At 32.8% G+C, this 17,490-nt stretch overlaps 1 protein-coding gene across 19 annotated transcripts in view; it reads right to left on the bottom strand.

Moving 5' to 3' along the window:
- LOC145270654 (RIMS-binding protein 2-like) overlaps positions 1–17,490 on the bottom strand; it is a 1,565,000-nt gene that overhangs the window by 917,333 nt on the left and 630,177 nt on the right. For all 19 annotated transcript variants that reach the window (XM_080126270.1, XM_080126275.1, XM_080126269.1 and 16 more), the window contains one exon: positions 15,971–16,087. In XM_080126270.1, the coding sequence (XP_079982396.1) occupies positions 15,971–16,087 (117 nt within the window). The remainder of the gene's footprint in view (positions 1–15,970; positions 16,088–17,490) is intronic.

Genomic DNA, 17,490 nt, shown 5'->3' with positions numbered 1-17,490 from the left:
TATTTAATTATTATAGTAAAAAAATAATTATGACAGCCCCTTTAAGAAATACGTTTCTTATCGTTGAGCACTTTCTGTTGAATTAAAAAGTCGGTCAATTTAGCTCTTATGCGTAGATCATCGTATAACGATTTGATCACTGTCTGTCTGACATAATGAACATTTAAATTAAAATGTTTAAAATTCAACGCTATTTCACATGATTAATGGTAGCCGAATGGATACGGCCTCCGCTAATCGAGCCAGAGATGTCTCGTGTCGCGGGGTTCGAATCGTTCGACTGGTAGTAATCGTGACACCCTGCACTGAAGAATCCCGAAAGGATGAAACACTAGTGTCTGTAGGTATTTAATTATTATAGTAAAAAAATAATTATATATATATATATATATATATATATATATATATATACTAGCATTTCAGCACGGCGTTGCCCAGGTGTTTGGAGGTGTATGTTGAGAAAAAAAAAAAAAAAGCGGTAAATATTTTTTAACTTTGACCCCTATTATGACACCTTTAACATTTGTTTTGGGCTCAAATCACTTTATTAAGTTAGATCCATGTCCAAGGAACCTATATCTAAAATTTCAAGTGTTTAGACCCAAAATTGGCGGAGGAGTTTGGTAGAGTTCGCAAAGGTCAAAACGTTGAACTTTGACCCCTTACCAGCCAAATTTCTGGCCGAAAATCGATCACAAAGATTTTTTCAAATCTCAGTACCCTGTATATCAAATTTCGAGTCTGTAGACTAAAAATTGACAGAGTTATTGCGTAGGAAAATGTACACAGACACTCACACAGACACGTTCACTTTTATAGATATATATATATACACATACATATATAAAGAACAGAAAATTAATAAAACATTTTAAAAACACTTTAAGTTAAAAACATTTAATTTTCAAAAAGGAGACACAAATTAAGTGGATTGTCCTTAATCTGTGGAGTTTCGAAAGAAATACTTTCCTTCTCATCAGAGGGTAGGAATTAGCAAAATGCGGAATCGGATTTTGCTTGCAAAGTATTTAATGAAACTACAAGTAAGCCATAGAGCTTACTTGGTAAAAGTTTGAAATACATATAGATATATAAAATAAAATACTTGTGCAAATGGAAACTCAATTAACTTTCTTGGAGTTATATTTTTGGATTTTACCATCATTGGATAATTTACCTTTCACCAGACTATCCATTCACGTGTAATCACCTTTTTCTTCACCATATTCCCTCTGCTTCACGTTTTTGTTATCAAGTAAGATCTTTGACTTACTTGTAGTTTCATCAAATACTTTTGCATGCAAAATCCGATCCCGCATTTTGCTAATTCCTACCCTCTGATGAGAAGGAAAGTATTTCTTCGAAACTCCGCAGATTAAGGACTATCCACTTATGAAGTGTTTCCTTTTCAGATTCAATATGTTTTTAACTCTTTTTCAAAGTGTTTTTTAACCTGTTTTATTAACTGTTTGCTCTTATATATATATATATATATATATATATATATATATATATATATATATATATACACATACACACACACACGCACACAGGGTGACCCATAAAAAAACGGGCCCAACTCTAATTAGGCCTCGTTTCTTCGTGTTTTGTCTGAATACAATGAAACTTTGGTCATAACTAGTTCATTATATTCAAAACATCACATAAAAACACCAGGGTCTTTGGCCTTTTTTTCTCCGTTCTACAGCATATGTTCTAGATATACTTTCTATGGTTTTGGGGGTTTTTTGGGGTCACCCTATATATATATATATACACACACACACACACACGCAGTAGAACCCCGGAATACGGTGACCCTAGGATACGTTTTTTTTCAGGTTACAATGTGGAATGCAATGTTTTCCAACCCCTGGTTACGATATTTGCCCCGCCTTACGGTGTTATCTGTAATGTTATTTGATTATATGCACGTGTATTATATATTGCACTGTATTTTGTTCCTATTTACTTTGCCTCCCCACAAGGGCAGAGTTAGACACCAAGGTCGTTTTTTAACATGGAGAAAGGAACAAAAACAAAAAGTTGTCTCAGTCGTCAAGGATTTCTCCTCCACTAACAGAGAACAAGAAATTGAAGTGTAGCATCTGAAGAACAGATACTACACTTTGATCTTGACCTGAAGGCTAAGAAATCTCTATCTGTACTGTATTTTGTTACTAATTTTTAATGCCGTATCCCAGGGTTCTATTGTATACATATATATATATATATATAAATTTATACATATATATGTATACATATATATGTATACATATATATGTATACATATATATATATACATATATATATATACATATATATATATACATATATATGTATACATATATATGTATACATATATATATATATATATATATATATATATATAAATTTGGCCACCGATTCCGTAGTCAAGGGGTAGGACTGCCGACTGTCATCACGACGGTTCTAGGTTCGATCCTCGGCTTGGGAGAGGTGTTAGTCTAGCGGCACTGATGAGTTGTGAAACAACGAAACAGGTCTGTATGTCGATGATAAAAATATATTTTATAAAGCTCCCCTCTTTGGTAGAGCACTCTCGAAAATTATCTTACTCGCTACTTAATTTAGCTGAAATAATGCGAAGCTCGCGATTTGTTTACAAACAAACGTTTGAGCCCTCTACGAGTAGCGGACCGATGTTTATTTAAATAATCGTTCGGACAGGTTAATTTCGGCCACCGATTCCGTAGTCAAGGGGTAGGACTGCCGACTGTCATCACGACGGTTCTAGGTTCGATCCTCGGCTTGGGAGAGGTGTTAGTCTAGCGGCACTGATGAGTTGTGAAACAACGAAACAGGTCTGTATGTCGATGACTAAAATATATTTTATATATATATATATATATATATATATATATATTATAAGGTAAAATTAAAAGCCAAGAACAATGCGAGATTTTTTTTTTATATAGAGTAAAATTAACTGAAAACAAAAGAAATAAATTTCTTTTTTTGTTGTTTGTTTTTTCTTTTTCACACAAATTTTAACTCTAAACAACAGTCATTTTTTTTTTCTGTTGTATTCAATGGTGTTATAAATACAACAGAAAAAAAAAATGACTGTTGTTTAGAGTTAAAATTTGTGTGAAAAAGAAAAAACAAACAACAAAAAAAAGAAATTTATTTCTTTTGTTTTCATTTAATTTTACTCTATAAAAAAAAAAATCTCGCATTGTTCTTGGCTTTTAATTTTACCTTATAATTTTCTTCAACAATGCTTCAAGCAAACTACAATCTACTTTATATATATATATATATATATATATATATATATATATATATATATATATATATAGATATATATATAGATAGATATATATGTATTAAGTAATAAAACGTCTACTGTTGATATGGAATGCAAAATTTAAAATTTAACGGTTTAAAGACAAAAACAATTTTTTTTTTTTTTTCAATAAGCAAACATTTACTTATTGGTCCATCGACTTATTCGGATTTTTTTCAGGTTACAATGTGGAATGCAATGTTTTTTCAACCCCTGGTTACGGTATTTGTTTATATGCATGTGTATTATATATTGCACTGTGTTTTGTTCCTATTTAATTTGCCTTAGAATTCACTCTCGTCTGTTCGTCCATTCATTTCCAAAATTCTCAATAATTACTCGTTACGTTTTTCTGAAATTTTGCATGAAGTTAGGGAGGAAATGTAACATTCGCAAATTTTTCATAAAAATTCTGGTTGCGTCCCAAGGGGGTCAAAAAAATTTTTTATTACATTTTCACTCCAAAAAAGGCAAATTGCTACTTTAGTGTAGGGGCTACTATCAGGGGCAACAACTACTGGGGTACTATGTAGGGATTTGGCCAGCAAGATGTCGGTTCACGTTACACTTGAACTTCTGCATATCAGTACTGTTGGGGAAGCAGGGACCTGGAATGGAATTCCAGAGTCTAGCGGTTCTGGGGAAGAAACTATTGGAGTAAAAAGATCTTTTACATCTAGGGATCTCTACAGTGTGGGGGTGGGATTTAGCAGCCTGTCGGGTTTATCGAGGGTGTTCACGCCGTGGGGGCACAAGTGATTGCAGTTCGTCAGAGCATTCACCACTAAAATACTTCTAGAAAAGGCAGAGGGATGCAACATTTCGTCGATGGGACAGAGGCTGAAGCTTAGATACCAGTTCAGGGCCTATCAGATTTGCGACTCTCTTTTGAACCTTGTCAAGGAGCGAGAGACTAGTAGCAGATATACCAGCCCAGATGTGACAGCAATACTCCATACATGGGCGAATGGTGGTCTTATAGAGGTACAGGATACTTTCTGGTCTTAGTAGTTGTCTAGCACGGTAGAGAGAGCCCACCTTTCTTGCAGCGGCCCTGGCAATGCCTTCAATGTAATTGTTCCAACTCATGTTTCCTGTGAACGTTAGGCCAAGGAGTTTGAAAGATATACTCTCAGATAAAGAGTCGTTGGCCATTGCTATAGGTGGTAGAGAGGGTTTCTTGTAATTATTGAATGAAACTAGTTTAGTCTTGGCGGCATTGAACGCGACCAACCACTTTTGTCCCCCATTCCACCACAGATTGGAGGTCATCCTCTAATGTTTCTGCCATTTCTTTAGAAATGTGTTCATTCGTTTTCCTGTCGTGCCTGCCATAGAGTGTAGTGTCATCAGCATATATACCCATCTCAGAGGCAATTTTGTTGGGGGAGGTCATTTATGAATATCAGGAACAATAGAGGTCCAAGGATAGAACCCTAGGGCACCCCCGCATTTATAGCATATTGTTTAGATGTACGACCGTCGAAGACAACATGGATTTTTCTCTCATCTAAGAAGGCTCAATTTATTTTTATTTAGGACTGTTATTCTCATCTTTATTAGTTGCTGTTTTTTTAATCTTTTATTGGTTTTGTTTTATTCACAACGTTTTGGCCAACTATTCCTCTGGCCTTCGTCAGGTGGTAACCGCGACGGATAGGAACTTCGAATCTCCTAACTGCATTCTCAGCCATCGCTGCCATCCGTAGTTGTTGTCGTCTCACCACATTTTGGCCAATTAACCTCTGGCACACTTTGGGTGAGATTGAAACCGCTATCTTCAGACAATGTTTATCTGGAACTGATTCAACGTCTCTATCAACTGCACCACGGGCCCCGAAGGGCGATCAAGGTTGGATTCTTTGATCTTATAAATCCACATTTATTTATTATCTGATCTTCCATAGTCGGGTCCGTACCGATTGGTATATATATTATTCCTTGATTGGAATTCATTTTTGAGATGAGCATTATATATATATTAATTTATTTTTATTTCGGACTATTATTCTCATCTTTATTAGTTGTTGTTTTTCATCTTTTATTGGTTTGTTTTATTCACAACGTTTCGGCCAACTATTCCTCTGGCCTTCGTCAGGTGGTAAGAAGGATTTATTTATGTTAAGTATTCTACCAGTGATACCGTATTATCTAATTTTCCTGAGGAGACCCTCATGCCATACCCTGTCAAAAGTCTTAGATATATCTAGAGAACCGCTCTGCCCTCCCCCGCTTTGGCCAAGAATAGCACTTTCCAGGACATAGAATCTTTTCCGACCATTAGATTTTGCTGAAAATTAACCAAAAGCAAGACCACATAGATATGCATGCCAAAAACATGACAAAGACAGTTTTTGGCTTGTTTAAAATTAAATTCAAAATTTTGATTCATAACAAAATGTTCATCAGGAAATACAGATTTTTCTTCTCTTTTTTTTTGGTATATATATTATTCCTTAATTGGAATTCATTTTTGAGATGAGCATTATATATATTAATTTATTTTTTATTTCGGACTATTAGTCTCATCTTTATTAGTTGTTGTTTTTCATCTTTTATTGGTTTTGTTTATTCACAACGTTTTGGCCAGCTATTCCTCTGGCCTTCGTCAGGTGGTAAGAAGGATTTATTTATGTTAAGTATTCTACCAGTGATACCGTATTTTTTTTTTTACCTAGCATGGTGGTTGGTGGTAATGCTTGGCATGTTCTCCTTCAGATGTTAGCGAAGTGTGTACATATATATTTTTTTGTAATTTTTTTTAGAGAGAATTAGACCTGGAGTTTAAAGAGCAGAGTTTATTTTAATATACTAGTAAATGTATCAACACTATTAAAAAAAAAACAAAAAAAACAGTGATCATAATACTGTAGATATATAATAAGCTCAATGGGTATAGATATTCTAGAGCTATTTTAATATTGAGTAAAACGATTCAAAATTTTGAATTAAAAATCAGTTTCACAAGGAAAATAAACAAAATTTACTAGATTGTACGATCATTTCTTAAACGATGTTTATTTTATTTAAATTGACAATGAATATTGATAATTAGTTGACACAAAAAAAAGTTTTTTTTTTTTTTTCTTTACAAGGGAGTCACCACTTATCAAGGCCCAGAGGCCACTCGAGGATAAGGGTTAATAGGTATACATTAGTCATTGTGATTTTAGCATAGTAAACAGTGGGAATGTTGTAACTTGGATTATTTAGGGGGACAATTCAATTAGAACTTGTTCACATTGGACTTTTTCTTTTTTTTTTTTTTTTCATAGGTATCAACTCATTATCAAGGCTAAGAGGCCACTCAAGGATAAGGGTTAAAGAATGTACAGTAGAAATTGGACAATATAATAATCATTAGTAATGAAAATTTGGTAAATTTGATAACTTATATGGAACGGCTCATCAAGAACTTTTTTACGTTAGACTTGAAGACAACCATATTGTAGTCAGCCGGAAAGCAGGAAAACGGAAGACAATTCCACAGGCGTGCAGTTCTAATAAAAAAGCTTTGTTCATGGAATCTACGTTTAGGTTTAGGCACAGATAAAGTGTGGGGGGAATTAGTGATAGTGTTTACAGCTAGACGAGTGTTTCTTGTGAAAGTTTTGCGAGGGGGGACAATAGGTTGAAGTTCAGTCGAACACTTTCCATGAAAATAACGATACATCAGAGACAAACTCGCAACATCTCTTCTGTGAGATAGAGGTTGCAAGGAAGAGAAAAGGACATCTCCTACGAGGCTACGAAGTCTATTTTGAACTCTTGTTCTATTAACTTTTTATTGTTTAAATAATTTAATTTTGTTCATTTTATATAAAAAAAGTTGAAAAGATATTTTTCACTCAGAAAATTGTCAGTGAAAGAAACGCAATCGCCAAAAAATAAGCGTTTCATTATTTCTAGTTGCCATTTTGAAAAATCACTTGGAAATGCGACTGTTTCACTCGCAATGTAGAGCCCTGATATAGTTTTTGGCTTATTTAAAATTAAATTCAAAATTTTGATTCATAACAAAATGTTCATCAGGAAATACAGATTTTCCTTTTTTTTTTTTTTTACATAGCATGGTGGTTGGTGGTAATGCTTGGCATGTTTTCCTTCAGATGTTAGTGAAGTGTGTACATATATCCTATTATAAATTTTTGTACTGTGTGTGTGTGTGTGTGTGTGTGTGTGTGAGTGAGTGAGAGAGAGAGAGACAGACAGACGCAGGCAGGCAAGCGGTATGAAATGAAGCTTATGACCCAGCGAGTGTTTTAGTGATATTTATATCCATGTTTGATGTATGGAAATGCAAAAAAATAAAAAAAAATAAAAAAATAAATAATTTACTATACAACGTTTTATTTACTGGATATTTTTCCAGTACAAGCACCCAAGTTTGCCCAGCTGGGCAAACTTGGGTGCTTGTTTTTTTTTTTCTATTTTTTAGAGGGAATTAGACCTGGAGTCTAAAAAGCAGAGTATATTTTAATATACTAATAAATGTATTAATACTATTAAAAGAAAACAGTGCTCGTTGTACTGTAGATATATAATAAGCTCAAAAGGTATAGATATCCTAGAGCTATTTTAATATTGAATAAAATGATTCATGATTTTGAATTGAAAATCAGTTTCAAAAGGAAAACAAACAAAATCAACTAGATTGTACTATCGTTTCCGAAACGATGTTAATTTTATTTAATTGACAATGAATATTGAAAATTATTTGACAAAAATTTTGTCTTTTAATAACAAAGTCTCTGCATCAGCAAAAAAATAAGGGGGGGGGGCAGTTAAAGACAGCAAAATAAAACTAACATTTTAGTCATGTGTAAGGCAGATATTCCTTATTTAATCTCCATTATAAAATATGTTTCAATTTGAGTCAGTCTATCTTTTGGCATGCTGTCATATTTTGTCTCCCAATTAGAATTTCCGAACAACTTAGTTGTGGCGGAACCTCATACACCGAAATCAGCGGAATGGATCTAGAGAGAGAGGGGGGGAGGTGTGTAAATTATATCGTAGTGACCGGAAATCAAGATCAGCTGATCAGATTGCGTGTGAGTCACGTGATCAGGTTAGCTGAATTGTAGAGATTTGGTTTAGACTTAGAAGAGAACGGACGGCTTCATTGTTGTCTCCTCTCTCCTCCCTGTCACTGGGGGGGGGGACGCTGACGTGTGTAGAACAGAACCACACAAGCCAGAGTTTCACTTTCCATCTTCTGCGAGACATCTGGAAATTGAAATAAACTATAAAACCAATTCCTTGTCTTGGAGTGATTGAATCTTCGTCCAAAACAGGTACCAGGTCTCCCCTCCAAGACGAGATGATTCCAGATGGACCAACATCCAAGACGCAGAAGGTATGTGGGAAAATGCATGACATGTACCACACACACACACACAACGGCATATGAACAAATAGACAGAACCACTAGAGGATCACATGACATTAACTCTGACTAGACGATCACACACGATCCCCTTTATGATACAACAAATATATAATATCTCTGTCCAGGTCTTTATTTATCCATCTTTCTCTTAAGTTCATTCTTATCACTTCCCACCAAGCTTTTCTTGATCTTCCCTGTTAACTGAACCTGCTACCACAACTGTTCTACATCTACTAACCTACAAACTCCCATCCAATCTTTCAGTGTGGCCATACCATCTAAGTCTCCTGCACACCTCTCCTAATACCTTCCAGATTCAATCTGTCTTAAATCTTACCAGATCTGAGCCTGTCTTTGCTCATGGAATCTACGCTTAGGTTTAGGCACAGATAAAGAGTAAGGTGGGCTTATTGATAGTGTTTTCTGCTAGACGGGTGTTTCTTGTGAAAGTTTGGCGCGGAGGATCATAGAATGGAGCTCAGCCGAGCACATGCCATGAAAATAACGATAAAGCAGAGACAAACTCGCAACATCTCTTCTTTTTCTAGATAGAGTAACTCAATCCATATCTTCCTGCTTGGACGTGGGCTGAGAACGGGTAAATTTTTTTTTTTTTTTTTGATAAATCGAAATTGATATTTAAAAAATTAAAAACTCAGTTAAATAGACCGTAATAATCCTGAACAAAATGTTTTTTTTAAATTTTGTTTCCATGTTTAATCTAATTAAAAGACTTGATCTTTGATAAAATAATTTTTTTTTTTGCATCGAATAATGAAGAGATCAAAATTTATTCACTGTAAAAAAATGAAATAAATCTATCTCTAAAAAATGTATGTCTGTTTGCTCTAGGAAGAAAAGTTAGAGAATTTACAGTGGTTACAGAGTTTAAAAGTTCAAGATAACCGAAAGCAGTTTAAACAAGTAAAATAAGTAGAAAAAGGAGGGAAGAAAAGAAAAAGGAAAAAAAGAGGAAGGAAAAAGAAAGAGAGGGAGAAAAAAGAAAAAGAGGACGAAAAAGACAGGAAGGAAGAAAGAGGAACAAGAGAAAGAGGAAAAGGAAAAAGAAAAATAAAGAAAAAGAGAAATAAGGAATAAAGAAAAAAGAAAACGAAGGAAGAAGAAAAAGAATAAAGGAAGAAAAAGAAAAAAGGAAGAAAAAGAATAAAGGAAGAAAAAGAAAAAAAAGGAAAGGAAGAAAAAAGAAAAAGAAAAAAGAAAAGGAGAAAAAGAAAAGGAAGGAAAAGAAAAAGAAAAAGAAAAAAAAAGAAGAAAAAAGGAAGAGGAAGAAAAAAGGAAGAGGAAGAAAAAAAAAAAAAGAAAAAAGGAAAAAGAAAAAAAGAAAAAGAAAAAAGGAAGAAAAAGAAAAAAGGAAGAAGAAAAGGAAGAAAAAAGAAAGAAGAAGAAAAAAAAAAGAAAAAAGGAAGAGGAAGAAAAAAGGAAGAGGAAGAAAAAAGGAAGAGGAAGAAAAAAGGAAGAGGAAGAAAAAAGGAAAAGAAAAAAGAAAAAGAAAAAAGAAAAAGAAAAAAGGAAGAAAAAGAAAAAAAAGGAAGAAAGAGAAAAAAAGGGAGAAAGAGAAAAAAAAGAAAGAGAAAAAAGGAAGAAAGAGAAAAAAGAAAAAAGAAAAAGAAAAAAGGAAGAAAAAGGAAAAGAAAAAAGAAAAAAAAAGAAAAAAGGAAGGAAAAGAAAAAGAAAAAGGAAGAAAAAGAAAAAAGGAAGAAAAAGAAAAAAGGAAGAAAGAAAAGAGGAAGAAAGAAAAGAGGAAGAAAGAAAAGAGGAAGAAAGAAAAGAGGAAGAAAAAAGAGGAAGAAAAAAGGAAGAGGAAGAAAAAAAGAAAAAAGGAAGAAAAAAAAAGAAAGTGTATTCTTATATAAAATTTTACGAGGGTGGGGCAACAATACAAGTGATCCTGAATCTACAATTCCACTCATATCAAGGCATAACCTCATTAAAAAAATCAAATATATCCTATTTTTATGACATTCGAATCTTATACATAACATTTTCTAGAAACGATCCAAGTCTCTAAGTGCATTTTAACAAGATAGCCATCATGGCCGAAAACTTCAAATATATACAACTTACACGAACTTGATATCATATATATCAAATTCTCTCACTTATCGGGTGAGAACCTCCTTTAAAAATCAAAATGCGGATATCCAACTTGAATTACATTTAATCCCTATGTATAAGATAATAGTTTAGAGTTTTCCCACACCCTAGCTTTTTATTTTTCTGACTATATTAGGGTGCAAAATATGGGGAGTAAAAACAAATATGGCGTTCCTGATTTTTTGAGATGAGGATTGGTTATTCGTATTGTTTAGATTCATCGAACTACTGTTCTCATCTTGTATGTGATTTTCACAACGTTTTGGTTGATATAACCTCCGATCTTCTTTAGGTGTATCTTGTCGAATTCGGAAATATTTCTGTCAACTCGGGAATTTGAACAGAATTTCGAGCAGAAAATTTTATTTACTTCATGGGGGTAGCATGTTCTTGTTCTGTCAGCCATGGTTGGATAGCGGTCCTAAGTAATCCGCAATTGTATTTTTTTTTTTTTGTCACCCACACTGAGGATTGAACCTTCAACCTTCAGGAGAATATCACCTTTATACAATTAATTTTCCCCAGTACTCTAACCACTGCGCCACAGTGTTCGCCACGTTGTTCATGAACATAGGAAAAAAGGTCATAATGATGATATAAATGCGGGGGTGCCCCAGGGTTCTATCCTTGGACCTCTATTGTTCCTGATATTCATAAATGACCTCCCCGACAACATTGCCTCTGAGATGGGTATATATGCTGATGACACTACACTCTATGGCAGGCACGACAGGAAAACAAATGAACACATTTCTAAAGAAATGGCAGAAACACTAGAGGAAGACCTCCAATCTGTAGTGGAATGGGGACAAAAGTGGTTGGTCGCGTTCAATGCTGCCAAGACTAAACTAGTTTCATTCAATAATTACAAGAAACCCTCTCTACCACCCATAGCAATGGCCAACGACTCTTTATCTGAGAGTCCATCTTTCAAACTCCTTGGCCTAACGTTCACAGGAAACATGAGTTGGAACAATTACATTGAAAGCATTGCCAGGGCCGCTGCAAGAAAGGTGGGCTCTCTCTACCGTGCTAGAAAACTACTAACACCCGAAAGTATCCTGTACCTCTATAAGGCCACCATTCGCCCATGTATGGAGTATTGCTGCCACATCTGGGCTGGTGCATCTGCTACTAGTCTCTCGCTCCTTGACAAGGTTCAAAAGAGAGTCGCAAATCTGATAGGCCCTGAACTGGCATCTAAGCTTCAGCCTCTGTCCCATCGACGAAATGTTGCATCCCTCTGCCTTTTCTACAAGTATTTTAATGGTGAATGCTCTAACGAACTGCAATTACTTGTGCCCCCACGACGTGAGCACCCTCGACAAACCCGACAGGCTGCTAAATCCCACCCCCACACTGTAGAGATCCCTAGATGTAAAAGATCTTTTTACTCCAATAGTTTCTTCCCCAGAACCGCTAGACTCTGGAATTCCATTCCAGGTCCCTGCTTCCCCAACAGTACTGACATGCAGATGTTTAAGTGTAACGTGAACCGACACCTTGCTGCCCAAATCCCTACATAGTACCCCAGTAGTTGTTGCCCCTGATAGTAGCCCCCTACACCAAAGTGGCAATTTGCCTTGTTTGGGGTGAAAATGTAATAAAAAAAAAAAAAATAAAAAAAAAAAAAAAATGATGATCCTCATTCAATCCAGAGTCGAGTCATTCTTCTAATAAATAAATAACACCATCATGCTAATTTTATTCTGCTTATATCAAAAATTTAAATCTAACATATAAAGTTATCCTTTGAGATTTTAAAAGTTAAACCGAAATAGCATTTCAGTTGACATATCAAACTTTGATTCTGGCTAGCCAATTTAAAAATGATTTTGTTTTTTTGTTGTTGTTGTTGTTGTTGTTGTAGTACCATGTGATGTGATTTACTTCTGTATATAGTTTATTTAAAAAATGTATATAGTTTATTTGAAAAATGTATATAGTTTATTTGAAAAATGTATATAGTTTATTTGAAAAATGTATATAGTTTATTTGAAAAATGTATATAGTTTATTTGAAAAATGTATAGTTTATTTGAAAAATGTATATAGTTTATTTGAAAAATGTATATAGTTTATTTAAAAAATGTATATAGTTAATTTGAAAAATGTATATAGTTTATTTGAAAAATGTATATAGTTTATTTGAAAAATGTATATAGTTTATTTAAAAAATTTTATAGTTTATTTGAAAAATGTATATAGTTTATTTGAAAAATGTATATAGTTTATTTGAAAAATGTATATAGTTTATTTGAAAAATGTATATAGTTTATTTGAAAAATGTATATAGTTTATTTGAAAAATGTATATAGTTTATTTGAAAAATGTATATAGTTTATTTGAAAAATGTATATAGTTTATTTGAAAAATGTATATAGTTTATTTGAAAAATGTATATAGTTTATTTGAAAAATGTATATAGTTTATTTGAAAAATGTATATAGTTTATTTAAAAAATGTATATAGTTTATTTTAAAAATGTATATAGTTTATTTAAAAAATGTATATAGTTTATTTAAAAAATGTATATAGTTTATTTAAAAAATGTATATAGTTTATTTAAAAAATGTATATAGTTTATTAAAAAATGTATATAGTTTATTTAAAAAATGTATATAGTTTATTAAAAAGATGTATATAGTTTATTTAAAAAATGTATATAGTTTATTTAAAAAATGTATATAGTTTATTTAAAAAATGTATATAGTTTATTTAAAAAATGTATATAGTTTATTTAAAAAATGTATATAGTTTATTTAAAAAATGTATATAGTTTATTTAAAAAATGTATATAGTTTATTTAAAAAATGTATATAGTTTATTTGAAAAATGTATATAGTTTATTTAAAAAATGTATATAGTTTATTTGAAAAATATATATAATTTATTTAAAAAATGTATATAATTTATTTAAAAAATGTATATAGTTTATTTAAAAAATGTATATAGTTTATTTAAAAAATGTATATAGTTTATTTAAAAAATGTATATAGTTTATTTGAAAAATGTATATATGTTTATTTAAAAAATGTATATATGTTATTTTTTAAAAAAAATGTATGTTTTATTTTTTTTTAATGTGTATGTGTTGTCATGGCAACTGATTAAATGTAAAAATGTTTTTTTTTAAATTCCGACTGAAAAATAAAAATCAGCAAAGGGAATGATTCATGTTTATAATTTAAAAAGTAAGATGGAGGATGGAGGAGAAGGGGGAGAAAGAGGAAGGACAGAGGAAATGGGGGAGAAAGACGGGAGAGGAAGAAAAGGAAGAGAGGAGGAGGAGGAGGAAGGAAGACAAGAGGAGGAAAGAAGACAGGAGGGTGAGGAGGAGGGAGACAGGAGGAGGAGGAACACAGCAGGAAAAGGAGGAGGAAGATAGAAGGAGGAGGAACACAGGAGGAAAACAGAAGGACAAGGAGCAGGAGGAAGACAGAAGGATGAGGAGGCAGATAGGAGGAGAACCAAAGGAGAAGGAAGGAGGGGGAGGTTGGAGGAGGAGAAGGAAGCAAGCAAAGGGAATTATTTGTGTTTTTAATTTAAAAAGGAAGACAGAGGAGGACGAAGGCAAAGAACGAAGAATGACGAGGACAGAGGAGGAGGAGGAGAAAGAAGACAATGGAAAAAACTAGAACAGGGTAAACTGAGAAAGAATGGTATGTATTTACAAAACAATCTACTGTGAAGATTCCTCCCCATTTTCTTTTGATGCCTACACTTCCCCACCCCCCTTCTCACTGCCCCACCCAACCCAACCTCTGTTTTCTAAAATATACTTCCAAAAAATTTGCAGGAAAAAAAAAAAAAAAAATTTCAGATACACAGGAAATTCTAAGAATCTATTGTTTTTTGCAAATATCATTTTTCGGTCCTATTTTCCCGCCTCCACAAAAGAATCTTTTGAGAATAATATATATCTTCTCATCACCAGTCATCAATTATTGATTGATTGATTTTGATCGATATCGATTGGCATCATCATAATAATATATGGACTCCATCATCTTAATGATAAATCTTACGGAAGCATCAGACTTTATCCTCTGCCTCCCAGTGTTTCGATCGATCCGAACGCTAAATGTCCAGTGTTCGATCTTTGTTTTAGTTCACAGCAAATCAATCATCCGTGCGTTCTCCAATGTCGAATAAAGGTGTCAAATGTAATCATGGAGTTATTAGGGTAATTATTTCATACTTGCAGGGAGACCTGACGTTGTCTGGGATTGAATGATGATCAAAAATTTTTTTTTTTTTTTTTTTTACAAGGGAATCACCACTTATCAAGACCCAGAGCCCACTCGAGGATAAGGGTTAAAGAGTGTACAGTGGTCAAAGGACAACATCATAGTAAGAGTTAGAAGCGTAAATTTGGTAAAATTGGATTACTTAAGGGGAACGGCTCATCAAGAACTTGTTTACATTAAACGCGGATTCCATGAACAAAGCTTCTTCCTTAGAACTGCACGCCTGTGGAACTCTGTTCCGTCTGCCTGCTTCCCTCCGGACTACAACTTGGATGTCTTCAAGTCCAATGTTAACAAATTCCTAATTAACCGCCCCCTTAAGTAAACACTTCAGCAAATCTCCTCACTAACTTAATGTACTTGCAATAACCCTTATCCCTGAGTGGCTTCCGGGCCTTGATAAGTGGTGATCACTGTGTAAAAAAAAAAAAACAAAAAAAAAACAACCATGTTGTAGTCAGTTAGAAAGCAGGAAAACGGAACAGAGTTCCACAGGTGTGCAGTTTTAAGAAAGAAGCTTTGTTCATGGAATCTACGTTTAGGTTTAGGCACAGATAACGATTGGGGGAAATTATTGATAGTGGTTTCAGATAGACGAGTGTTTCTCTGTTGTTACAGCCTATATACTTGTACTTCTTGATGAATAAAGCCTTGTTCACAGGTTATCATTCGCCTTCCGCGTTGTTCTCACTACAATTTTATTCATCAAGAAATCGGACTTAAAATGGACTAGATGAGAAAATGTAAAAGACAAAAAAAAAAAATTTGATCTGTCAGCTTAAATGCTCTTTAGGACTAATTGTCAAAATCAGACGAGATAACTTCATTGGATTTTTTTTTTTTTTTAATCTTTCTATCCTTGCAAAATTATAAATGTAAAACTCACCTGAGTTTGTGTCGCCATTTTGGCTTTGACCAACTGTTTCTCGAGTTGAAGACGTTCTTTGGCCGCTTGTTTGATAATGGACTCCAACTCTTCCTGTTCCTCGTATAAATGGAGGTTCTGAAAATGGAGAAATTGAATACATATTAAATATACATATTACATTAAAAAAATAAAATAAACTGACTTGCCCTTTTCGCTAGGAGCAAAGTGTAGTATCTGTTTTTCCTGTTCTCAGTCAGTGATAGAGAAATCTTTTTCAGACAGAAATTTGCATTTTTTGTCCCAATACAAAGTGCCTTTTTTTAATAAGCTGTATTTTTCATACGTTAAAAACTCAACTTGTGTGTCTGTCCTCGTAGGGAGGCAACTAGGGAGTACATTTTAAAAGAACGTTATTTTTAACTGATACATGACACCCAAAAAATATATTTAAATCCAAAGCATGACAGACAAAAAAAAAATACTATTTTAACCCAAAAAAATGACAAGAAAAAATATACTATTTTAACCCAAAACATGACAGAAGAAAAAATATACTATTTTAACCCAAAACATGGCAGAAGAAAAAATATACTATTTTAACCCAAAACATGGCAGAAGAAAAAATATACTATTTTAACGCAAAACATGACAAAAAACTATACTATTTTAACGCAAAACATGACAGAAGAAACAATATACTATTTTAACCCAAAACATGAGACAAAAAAAATATACTATTTTAACCCAAAACATGACAGACAAAAAAAATGTATACTGTTTTAACCCAAAACATGACGGACAAAAAAAAAATACTATTATAACCCAAAACATGACAGAAGAAAAAATATACTATTTTAACCCAAAACATGAGAGACAAAAAAAATATACTATTTTAACCCAAAACATGACAGACAAAAAAATATACTATTTTAACCCAAAACATGACAGACAAAAAAATATACTATTTTAACCCAAAATATTACAGACAAAAAATATACTATTTTAACCCAAAACATGACATACAAAAAAATACTATTTTAACCCAAAACATGACAGACAAAAAAATATACTATTTTAACCCAAAACATGACAGAAAAAAAATATACTATTTTAATGCAAAACATGACAGAAGAAAAATATACTATTTTAACCCAAAACATGACAGAAGAAAAAATATACTATTTTAACCCAAAACATGACAGAAGAAAAAATATACTATTTTAACCCAAAACATGAGACAAAAAAAAATATACTATTTTAACCCAAAACATGACAGACAAAAAAAATGTATATTATTTTAACCCAAAACATGACGGACAAAAAAAAATATACTATTATAACCCAAAACATGACAGAAGAAAAAATATACTATTTTAACCCAAAACATGAGAGACAAAAAAAATATACTATTTTAACCCAAAACATGAGAGACAAAAAAATATACTATTTTAACCCAAAACATGACAGACAAAAAAAATATACTATTTTAACCCAAAATATTACAGACAAAAAATATACTATTTTAACCCAAAACATGA

Source organism: Euprymna scolopes, chromosome 46, assembly GCF_053919585.1.
Source record: "Euprymna scolopes isolate OS-2025 chromosome 46, ASM5391958v1, whole genome shotgun sequence".
NCBI lineage: Eukaryota > Metazoa > Mollusca > Cephalopoda > Sepiida > Sepiolidae > Euprymna > Euprymna scolopes.
The sequence above is the reverse complement of the archived record's forward strand: the minus strand, read 5'-3'. Positions and strand labels throughout refer to the sequence as shown.